The sequence below is a fragment of the Mastigoproctus giganteus genome, chromosome 14 (assembly GCF_048544385.1).
Source record: "Mastigoproctus giganteus isolate SK-2022 chromosome 14, ASM4854438v1, whole genome shotgun sequence".
NCBI classification, from domain to species: Eukaryota; Metazoa; Arthropoda; class Arachnida; order Uropygi; family Thelyphonidae; genus Mastigoproctus; species Mastigoproctus giganteus.
In genome coordinates, this window is record NC_143588.1 from 27951132 (window position 1) to 27963292 (window position 12161).

General features: G+C 36.9%; 1 protein-coding gene across 1 annotated transcript in view; it reads left to right on the forward strand.

Annotated features, from left to right (window-relative positions):
- Nucleotides 1-427: 427 nt before the first annotated feature.
- The window catches only part of LOC150075034 (tensin-3-like), a 40572-nt gene continuing 28838 nt past the window's right edge, over nucleotides 428-12161 (forward strand). The window contains exons 1-2 of the mRNA XM_090389055.1: nucleotides 428-521; nucleotides 6883-6960. Of these exons, the coding sequence (XP_090245181.1) occupies nucleotides 6924-6960 (37 nt within the window). The 5' untranslated portion in view covers nucleotides 428-521; nucleotides 6883-6923. The remainder of the gene's footprint in view (nucleotides 522-6882; nucleotides 6961-12161) is intronic.

Consider the following 12161-nt stretch of genomic DNA (forward strand, 5'->3'; position numbering starts at 1 on the left):
TACTCTAATGTACCGGTAAGTTGTCGATTTTTTTCGTTTTTTCCATTTTAATTTCTGGAGGGTATCATATGGAAGTGTTCTACGTACTATATTGAGTATGTAGAACACTTATTATCTTACTAACTTAAAATTTTAAGTATAATCAGATTAGCTTTAAATTAATGTTTTGATTAAAAAAAAAAAAAAAATCACAGGAGAGCCATACAAAATTATACCTGAATGAGCTTTTAGCATTTATGGCACAAGTCTCAAATATATTCACTATCCCTGCCCCAGGAGGATGACATATACAGCTTGATTAATAGGACTTTCTAATTTAAAATCACTGAAATAATTTTATCATTGTTTCACTCATCACTAAATAATAATTTCTGAATGAGCATTAATATGTCTATTCATCTGGTTGCATTTTTATTTTCTCAATTTAGGGGATATCTCTAATGAACTTGTTCGCCATTTCCTTATTGAGCCCACTTCAAAAGGAGTTAGACTGAAGGGTTGTCCTAATGAACCCATATTTGGTATGAACTTTGAGTAATTTTTGTGTTATCTTATATATAATTGTAATGTGCATATGTTCTTTATGAAGTCCTCAAAATAATAATTTTTGGAAAACAAAAAAAAAAAATAGTGAGATATTCCATCAGAGGTATATTGCTTTCTGATAGTATGAATCAAACCAGAGGTAAACTTCTCTTATTCTTTTACAAATATTGCTTTCTGAATAAAATTTAGTTACCTAAGGGATAACCAAATAATTTACGTTAAAGTTGTTTTTGCAGAACACATTTTACACTTGTTTAAGATTAATTAGTCATAATTTAGATCATCATCATAAAGAAATCATCTGTTTCTCTATTTCATGATAAAATTGTGAATCTTCCCCAACCTTTAGAAAACATATCATTGCCAGTATCAAAGCTAATTTCTTTTTATTCTGCTGGCGTGTTGAAGTTGGTTATGTGTTTTTATTATTTCAGTGTTTAGAAACTGATTGATTTCATGTTTACAAATCAAATACTTTGGCTTAAAAAGTGATTTAAATCTAAATGCAGTAAAACCAGTATTCAAAGTCTTTCACTTTATAGAGATCAATCCCAATTAAGATGCTAGATTATTATTATTTTTTTTAATTAAAAATTTTTTTTTTATACTTTTAAAATAGTTAAAAATTTTACATCGGTCACTACATGATGGTAAACATAGTAGGCAATGCTGACTTATGTAAGATTCTATAATAGCAAAGCCATTGCCAGCAATTGTGCAGGATGCTGAAGTTATCTCCAAACTGTTGAGTTGGAAAAGGAAATTGCTTATTATGCTTATTATGGGTTTGTAAAAGATTTTACAAATGCAGGATGGATTCATCAGAAATTGGATTAACAGTATTTCTCCAAGAATGAATGCAAAGCTGAATTGGACAGTATTAACTCTTATAAATTGGACATTTATAAGAGTTAATTTGAGTTAATAGAGATTGAATTTTGCCTTTATTCTCTTTCTCACTCTTGTGGGCAGCTGTGCTTACATGTTAATTCAAGTAGAAAGTTTTTTAACATGGTTTGCTCTTTTTGAATAAATCCAACAAAATATTATCTTGCTATCTATTATGAAGTCATGTTTCCTCTTCTTCAAATGTCTTAAAAAAGAAGTCAGTGTTTTTTTACCTTAAGTACAATTCAGCATGCAAAAAGAATTGTCCGTCTCCATTTCCCTAGTAAAAGAATTGTATGTCAACAGAGAATTGACGTATTGGAGTAGTCAAAATATAAACTAATGTAAATTGTCGTAATAAAACTCACTGCCACTGAGTACTATTCTAATTTTCCCAATGTAATAAACTCAGTGGCACTGACTTTAATAGAGCTTTGTATAAACCGATCCAGGGGACTGTTATGGGTGCCCCAGTTAGTGCGCTTATTGAAAATATCTGTATGGAGCTGCTTGAAGAATATTTGCAGATTTACCTGTTTCCATTAGGCACATACATGTGGACATGTATTTGTGGTTATTCCCCAGGGATCTGAGGTGCTGCTACTCCAATACCCCATTGTCTGTCAGTGTACATTTCTTTTACTATGGAAATGGAGGCAGACAATGCCCTGCCATTTTTAGGTATCCTGGTGTGCTGCATGCCAGGTGACCAATTAGTTACCTCGGTGCATAGGAAGCCTATGTGCTTGGGGTCAGTTTACTAATTATAAATCAGCTCATGCTCTTGGGCACTTGTATAGTACAGTGTGAGCACTGTTCTTCCTAGCTTGGAAGAACAATGAAGAACAACTTGGAAGAACATACTAACAACATTACCTACAGAGAGGCTATGTTTGCTAGAATTCAGGCTGATTTGTCCAAATGCGACTATATACTCCTCATGTTCTGGATGAGAATACAAATTCATTGTAACAAATTGGTTTCCATTCTAGACATGATGATTCATGCATTGCTACTGGCATATATTCCATACTATCTGGGTGTCTCCACTCATTTTGCCAGGATTCTACATTATTACCATATTGTCCATGTACAACTTTCTGCTGAAAACTTCAATCCTAGATTGCAACTTGAAATTACTGATCTTCAAGCCAAAATATGATTAAAAAATAAGTATATAGACTGCAAAAATAAACAATTTGAATTCTACAAGGCTTTCCCATCTGAAGATTTTCCGCTAATAAAAGAAAATGCTATGAAAATTGGCTACTTTGTTTGGATCAACGTATGTTTGCAAGCAGATTTTTTTTCGCTCGTAAAATCAATTTTTTTTTTGTCCTTGCCTTTTCCCATTATATATATATAGGGTCAGCGTTTTTATTGTTTTTGGCATGAAATTTTTTTTTACGGCTGGATGCCCTTCCTGATGCCAACCCTCACCCTTTATTCGGGCTGGGGATATGCGCTGGTCATTCCCTGACCTTCCGCATCCTCAGTATTTGGTGGTCACGGGCTTGAACCCCAGTCTAATCAAGAAGTGTGTGCCATGCTCTACTGCTCCTGCCCATCTGGCCATGGAGGCACCTCTTGTAAGATCAAATAAATTTTTAAAAAGAAATAGAATAACAGATGAGCATTTTTTTTTTTTTTTGTCTAATGAAAACCCCAAACACAAGAGATATTAGAACCTATAGTATCGTGCGTGGGTTGGAGGTTGAGAAATATGAAAGAAAATATTTGTTGACATTAGACTTCAACGTCTGTACAATATACTGTAATTTTCAGGAAATACATATGAAGTAAGGTTTTGGGGGCACTGCCCCAGATGTGGGAACAATATTCCATGGTAGGGCAGACTTGCGATTTGTACAGAGTGAACAGCTGTTTTGGAAGCAAAGTAATGCCGAGAGCAAAAGAAAAACAAGTTTTTTAGATGCAGAGGAAGCAATATTTGTAATGTACTTGTGCCAAGAGGGATTAGAAGTCAGGGTAATCCCCAAAAGAGATATATCATCTTGCCTAGAAATCGAAGTGTCACCAAAGATAAGCATAGGAGAAGAAGAATCCTTTTGCGAGATATAAGACAGAACTGAGTTTTAGAAGGATTGAATTCAACTAAGTTGTCTTTGCTCCACTGGAGAACTACCTGGAGATTGGCATTTAAGGAATTGGCAGCTGATATTCAAGAAGTTGAAGCTGATTGAGCAGGGCAAGGTTTCTCAAACTGGAACGTGGAATGCAATGTGCTATCATCAGCAAAACTATGGATAGGATTTCCAATCAATGAAAGAAGGTCATTAATATACAAGAGGAAAAGAACTGAACCTTGGGGGACACCAGCATTAGTAGTGAAGTTAGAAGACAGAGAGCCATCTACCATCGCCCACCGTGAGTGGTCAGAAAGAAAACTGTGATAACCAATTACAAAGAACAGTTGGCATACCATAAGATGGAAGCTTGTTTAGAAGATCTTTATGCCAAACACGATCGAAAGCCCTCGAGATGTCAAGAGCAACTGCTTGTGTTTCACTGAGCTTTTCCATTGAATTTTGTCCATAAATTGGTAACACAGGTAAGAATATCACCTGTGGATCGACACTGACGGAATCCATACTGGCGATTGTTGATCAGACAGAAGGTTTCTAGATAGTTCAAGAGTTGACAGTTAAGTGATTTCTCCATTACTTTAGAAAGAGTAGAAGTAATTGGATGGGAGGGATTTGTCACCCTTTTTAGGAACTGGCTGGATATGAGCAAATTTCCAAGCAGAAGGAAAATCACCTTTGGAATAAGAAAGTGAATAAAGGTGGCATAGAACAGGAGTAAGTTCAGGAGCACAGGTTTTGAGAACAAGTAGAGAAATACCATTAGGACTTGGAGCTCCATCGAGAAATACCATCAGAACATAATCTTCATTATGTATTGAGATTGGCATCACAAATTTTGCAACCAAATTTTGAACAATTATTTAAAAATATCCAGCCTCAGTCATCTCTTTAAATGTTAAGTTTTATGCAGTAAATGTTATTGTGTATTGTACTTAATAAAATTTTCGAATATTTCAATTTTAGGTTTATCATTATATTTATTTATTCACCTTAATATTGAAAAGCAGTGATCCTTTTCAGACTGTAAATTTTCTAAAATGAGCATTTAAAAGCAAAAGTAAAGTATTTTTTTTTTTAAACAGAAGTGAAATATTTCAAACAGAAACAAAAGTAAAGTAGTAAAAAAAAAAAAAAAAAAATTAATTCATATTTTTATAATTTTAATAAAATCTAAAAAATAAATCACTGACATAGATTTGTTGCACATAAAAGTGCTGGGAATTTGCATTTTTTTATATATAGCTTGAAAAGAAAAAAAAACAGTAATATGAAAATAGAAACTTCCTTTTACGAGTAACAAGATGTAGAAAATGTGACACAATTTTTTCTCTAATTACTCTGTGTGGCCCGCGAAACATATCTAACTTTGAATACAGCCCCCCGTATGGGAAAAGGTTGAACACCACTTATTTAGAGGAGTACTAGTGAGGTGGTTAAGTAATGGGTTACTGCCTTCAAATGACAGAGTATTGCCGACCTGGATCAGTGTAAAATGCAAAAACTTTGGAAGGTGCATTATGGCCACAGAAGCCGATGCACCAACAACTAACAAAAAAAAAAAAAAAAAGACAGAGTATCAAAGTTAACTCTTCAAATAGGCCTTGGAGGTTGGGAAAATTATGACTCATAATAACTGCAATAAATCTGTATATATGACAAAGACTTTATTAAAATAAAATAAAATTTAACACAGAATATTGTATGTATAAAACTTTAATGTAAAAAATCTCAGACAGTATCTGAGATTTGGTGCAAAGCATTTGGATCTATTCCCCGAATTTCATGTTAAGTTGCCCTTTTAAGGTTGTCTATGTTGTGCTGTGAAGTTGTACCAGAACAAAGTGTTGGACACCTGGATTGTAAAATTACATGGTAGTCTGAATTATGTCAGGAGACGCAAGGGTAAGCTGCATCATAATTTAGGTAACTAGCCAAAACAACCTGGATTTCAGATGTTTATAGACAGAAGCTTTAATAAGGTTTAATAAGTTTGCAAGCTTAGTGGAGGAGGTCGCTGGTGAGCAAAACAATGTTGGAAATGAAAATTCTGTTTGCAATTTGAGTAACAAGTGATTAACTAAAAAACTAGGGAGTGTGTTGAATTTAGGTACAAAGTTTGCATTGGTTTCTCGAAACCCTCTGATAGCAGAAATAGCTATGGGTGTTGAAATAGTGCAAGAAGACTACTAGACACCATAGCTAATGAAGTATGCACTAGAACTTTGTGGTCTTGAGCCAGGTATGTGCAGCTCCTAATCTTACCGTAATCCAGAGGAACTCACTTAGGGAGTTGAGACAGGAAGATAGCACTGTTGTTTTACCTTCAGACAAAGGGAAGTTGATTGTGAACCTCAATAGAGTAAATTACCATCACAAAGCTTTGGCACTGTTAAACAATAGGCAGTTTATAAGGTGACCACCAAAATCCCTTGGTGGTATTAGAACATTGTGTTAGTAAAATACTTCAGGGTTGGCTGAATGGCAGCAAGATTTCTAGGATATGTATTGGACATTGCATGCCATATATTGCCAGTTGCCTAGATTTTATGGCCTACTGAAAGTTCATAAGTCAGGGATTCCTCTTAGGCCCATTGTGAGACTTGTGGACAGCCAAGCACATGCACTGTCCAGATTCTTGGCCAAACTGATATCCCCTATTGTAGGGTGATCCAGCTTTACCATTATGGACAGTAAAGATATCAATTTTGTAAACTCTCAAGTAATTGAAGACTGTGAGGCAATGGTGTCTTTTGATGAGGTATCCCTCTTTACATGCATCCCCATTGAGCATGGTGTGAAGAGTGTGCATATGGTCTCATAGAGGGATTAAGGAAAAGAATTTTTTCAATAAGGAGGATATTTGCAGTAGTGTTGAATAATGTCTCTCTGGCACGACTATGTTATACCAAGGTATTATGTACAAGGAGATTCATGGAAGGGCTGAAGTCTAGGATTTTAAAGGGTCTGTTTTGCTCCCCCCCCCATGTTGCCTGGAAATTTTATGTTGACGATACATTTGACATTATATTGAAGAAAGTAGATGAAGTTCTAAATTTTCTTGATGGGTTACCTACCCCCTTTCATTTGGTTTACCTCGCAGGTGGTAAACCCCTCCCTATCCTTGATGTGTTGGTTTGCAGGTATGCTCCTAGAGTGAAACAAAAGTGAAAAAAAAGGCATGTGTTGGGAACAATATTTGCATTATAGTACAGCACAAGCCAACACTTAAAATAGCATAATTTGAGCCCTATTGGATGGGGCTTGTAACAAGTATATTTATTACAATGAAACAAGTATATTTATGTTAATAGACATATTTAAAGGGGATTTATTTTTACAGGAAGCCTCTCAGCACTTGTTTACCAGCATTCGCTTACTCCTATGGCCTTACCTTGCAAACTTCTTCTTCCAGAATCAGGTAAGTTTGACCATCTACAACATGATAATAAAGGGAAAAAAAATTGTTTTGCTTGGATAATTCTATCATGCTTCATACTATGTGAATAATTACATGAACATTTGATGAAAAAAAATTCTGAAAATGTACACATTCTATCCTTTCAAAGACTGTTTATACCAAATTTCATTATCTCCAGATCCCTGCAATTAACAATTAATGCATTTCTTCTCTAACAGCATTATGAAACTTTCTCAAAACTTAGTATAATTCAATATAAAAAGTATAATTAGTATAAAAACTTAGGTTTTATAAAATAGTATAATTAGTATAGTATATATCATAAGTTACACAAGTATACATGGTATCGATTCTAGTCTCAGCAGTGTCCATTTCCACTTACAGTCGTCCAAGCTCCACTTATTTTTTCTGACAGAATCTCAATTGTCAACTGCCTCAGCTACCACTATTTCAGTGGCCCATAATTATTTCCTCTATGATTCCATTCAGTTTATACAGAAGCCTATGGTAGATATTAACTGGCCTGCAATCAAATCACAAAGGAAGTTAGGCAAGCGAAGGCAGATTACATCTCTGGCAAAGAATGCAAAAATCAGTGAAGACGTTTTTACTTATATTAACAACGGAAGGAAGCAATCACATTGATCTGCTTGATGGTTTAACTATTGATATTGCTGATAGGCTGAATAGGTATTTTGAATCTTAATTCACACATAAGCAGGGGTCGAGGTGTGGCTGCCACACCACATGGAGGAACACCACCCCTCTATGTTACCAGGCAGTACTAGGTGGTAGATGACTCTCATCAACCGGTGAAATACCACCACTTTGCTTATTGGAGGCTTGAAGTGGTGGAACCCATGTTTAGTCTCTAGAGCTAAGTTCCGGTCAAGGCTTCCCTATCTCTTGCAGCATGCAGTATGATTGATGACTTTTGAGGTTATGATTAATGTCGTGGCGAGATCCAATATTCCTTACATTTCGAGGGTACAGCTCTAAAACGGTGATTGCAGGCCGGCCGTTAGTTAGTACACCAGACCGAACCTATTGGTAACTCTCTAGGAGGCTTCTGGATCAGGTAGTGTATAATCTTGCGACCTCTACTCTGCCAGATAGTGACTGGAGGGAGTCCAAGTAGTGTGCATGTGGGGAGCATTGTCGAGGCCACGTTATGTCAAGGATCTGGGTATATTCTTACCACGTGTATGCCATATCCAAAAATTTCATTACTTCATACAGCATGCCCCACCCACTTTTTCTTACTATTGAATACACCATGAATTGTCAAACTAATAGAGCAAGCTTATCTGCAAAAAGATCTAAACCTCCCAAGCACTTCCTAATTCATTTCACAAATATACGTGGTCTCAATTCTAATCTCAACGATGTCCATTTCCACTTGCAGTCTGCCAAACCCCATGTACTTTTTCTGACAGAATCTCAGTTATCGGTTGATTCAACTACTGCGCATCTCAGATGCCCAAACTATTCGCTGTATGATTCCTTTCGCCTCAAAGGTGGTACTTGTGCATATGTCCGTTCTGATATTCCCTGTCAGAGACTTGGCAATGGAATCTTCTCTCTTTGATCTTCTCTGGCTTAAAATCTCTCTACCTCACTGTGTAAAATTCATCTGTTGTCTCTACCGTTCTCCCAACTCCACTAATCACTTTGAGCTCTTTGACTTCCTCTCTTTGCAACTTGACTTTCTCCAGTCCAACTTTCCTAACAGTGAGGTAATTTTCCTTGGTAATTTTAATGTTCACAACTCCCACTGGCTTCCATTTTCTAGTCACACCGACCCAGCAAGTCGAGATGCTGAGGCTTTTGGAATTACTAATGACCTAGCACAGATTGTTCATTTACCTACAAGAATACCGGACAATCCTAGTCATGCAGCCAATACGCTTGATCTTTTTCTCACAAACAACCCTTCTAAGTACACGGTCGAAGTGAGAGGTCCTTTAGGCACTTCAGATCACAACTTGGTGATTGTCTCTTCTCCAATGGAACTTTTATCTCATGGCTATTCCCAACCTCGTGTTGTTTGGCATTACAAGAATGCAAAATGGGATGACCTGCGAGACTTCTTTTCCATGGTCGGGTTACTGTTTCAAAACTTCTGATGTCAACGTTTGCACAGATCGTGTCAGAAAAATTATTCTTGCAGGAATGGAATCCTTTATCCCACACTCCACTTTAAAATCTCGTCCTTTATCTAAACCTTGGTTTTCCAATAAATGTTCTAAGGCTGTTTAAGAGAAGAATGTTGCATATCGTAATTGGCTTGTTTCTAATTCTTCAATTTCAAATTCTGCCTACACCAAAGTTTGCAACAATTGTAAAGCAGTTATTAATCAGTCCAAACTAAAGTTTGAACAGGCTAAGAGTAGAAAACTTGCTTCTTGCCCTAATGGTAGCCGAGCATTCTGGTCTCTTGCCAAAACTATTGGCCGCAACTTTTGCCCATCTCTGCTCCCACCTCTGTCCAAACCAGATGGTTCTGTTGTCACTTCAGCCAAGGATAAAGCTGACCTGCTAGCATCCCATTTTTCTTCCAGCTCATGTATTAATGATCTTGGTAAAACACCTCCCACCATTCCCAACACACTCCATTCAGTGTCTCCTGTGGTCTTCCGTCAAAAGGATATCAGAAGGATTTTGATGAATCTTGATGCTAAGAAAGCTCCAGCTCCTGATGGTATTTCTCCACTTGTTCTCAAAACCTGTGCTCCTGAACTTACCCCTATTCTTTGCCGCCTTTTTTCACTTTCTTATTCCAAAGGTGTTTTTCCTTCTGCTTGGAAATTTGCTCATATCCAGCCAGTTCCTAAAAACGGTGACAAATCCCTCCCATCCAATTATCGTCCCATTGCAATTACTTCTACTCTTTCTAAAGTAATGGAGAAATCAATTAACCGCCAACTCTTAAACTACCTAGAAACCTTCTGCCTGATCAACGATCACCAGTATGGATTCCGTCAGTGTCGATCCACTGGTGATATTCAGGCTTATGTTACCCATTTATGGACTAATTCAATGGAAAAGTTCGGTGAAACACAAGTAGTTGCTCTTGACATCTCAAAGGCTTTTGATCGTGTTTGGCCTAAAGGTCTTCTAAACAAGCTTCCATCTTATGGTTTGCCAACTGTTTTTTTAGTAATTGGTTATCCAGTTTTCTCTCTGATTGCTCACTGAGGGTGATGGTAGATGGCGCTCTATCTTCTAACTTCTCCACTAATACCGATGTCCCCCATGGTTCAGTTCTTACCCCCACTCTTTTCCTCTTGTATATTAATGACCTTCTTCCATTGACTGGAAATCCTAGGCATAGTTTTGCCGATGATAGCACATTGCATTCCACTTTCCATTTTGAGAAACCTTGTCCTGCTCAATCAGCTTCAACTTCTCGAAAATCTGCTACCAATTCCTTAAATGCCGATCTTCAGGTAATTCTCCAGTGGGGCAATGACAACTTAGTTGATTTCAACCCATCTATAACTCAGTCTTGTCTTATATCTCGCAAAAAGGATTCTTCTGCTCCTATTCTTATCTTTAGTGACACTCCGATTTCTAGGCAAAATGATATATCTCTTTTGGGGATTACCCTGACTTCTAATCTCTCTTGGCACAAGCACATTACAAATATTGCTTCCTCTGCATCTAAAAAACTTGGTTTTTCTCTTTCACTCTCGGTGTTACTTTTCTTCCAAAGAGCTGCTCACTCTGTATAAATCACAAATTCGCCCTGCCATGGAATATTGTTCCCACATCTGGGGTGGTGGCCCCAAAACCTCTCTCAGGCTTCTTGATTCCATTCAGAAGAAGGCAGTTAGGTTATTAATGATTCATCTCTAACAGAGTCTCTCCACTCGCTTTCTCATAGACATACTGTTTCTGCTGCATGCCTCTTCTACAGATTCTTCCATGGGCACTGTTCTTCTGAATTGGCTTCTATAATTCCCGCTCTCTCTTTCAAAACAGTCCGAACACATGCCGCCACCAGCCAACATCCATTTACTGTCCAATTTCAAACCCACAGAACCAACTTTTCATCTTCCTCGTTTATTCATTCAACTGCCGTCTTCTGGAACAACCTTCATTCATACATATTTCCTGAAAATTACAGTCTACAGAAGTTCAAGTCCAGTGTCAACAAATATCTTCTTTCGTCTTCTCATCCTCCGACCCAAGCATGGTACTAAGCATTATAGGTTCTAATACCTCTCGTGTTTGGGGTTCACATAATAAAAAACAAAAAAAAAAAAAAAAAAAAACAAGGAATTCTCTAACTCTAACAGGTCGCTGATTGATTTTGTGATAACTGAAAGGTAAGTGGAAGAGGAAACTGTTCAATTTAAACATAAAAAAGCATGTAGTTTGGATGGAATTTATCCAATCATATTACGGGGAGCAGTGAAGGAAGTAAACAAACCTTTAGCCATAAATATAGGAGCACCCTTGGATTCAAGCTAGGAATCCAAGGATGTAGTCCAATTCACAAAGGGGGATCAAAAGGGTTGCACAAATAATTGCACACCTGGTAGTTTAACTTCTGTTCCAGGGTAAATAATAGTCAGTAAAACAAGTAATGCAGGGTCATCTAGACAAGGCTGCAATTATAATTCAGACACAAGTGTTAAGGTGAAATCTTGTTTAACCAATTTGGTTAGATACTACGATGTGATCACAAAGGAACTGGATACAAAAATAATTTTTATATCATATACTTGGATTTCAGGAAAGCTTTTGGTACTGTTGAAAATGAAATACTGCTATACAAATTGGAGCAGTATGGTATTAATGGCAAGTTGCTTCTATGGATAAAGGGATGATTTTGTGGAAGAAGACAGAGAGTGGTCTTCTGGACTAATGTTATTAGTGGAGCTCCCCCCCCCCTAGGGTTCAGTGTTTGTCCCATTGTTGTTTTCTTTATTTATCAATGATATTGATGAAGGTATATCAGGTAATATAAAGGTTGGCAGGATGGTTAATGACAGTAATCAGAGTATGCTACTGAACAGGATTGAGAAAAGTTATTATTATTTTTATAATCCGTTTATTAACCACAAGAAACTCTGGGTCACCCCGGGATGGCAGTGCCAGGAGGGTGTGAGATTTACGTACTGAGGCGCGAGGAACCACATGTACAATATACAAGAGTACATGCGTGCTTGACCCAAGATATTTACAAGAATTGA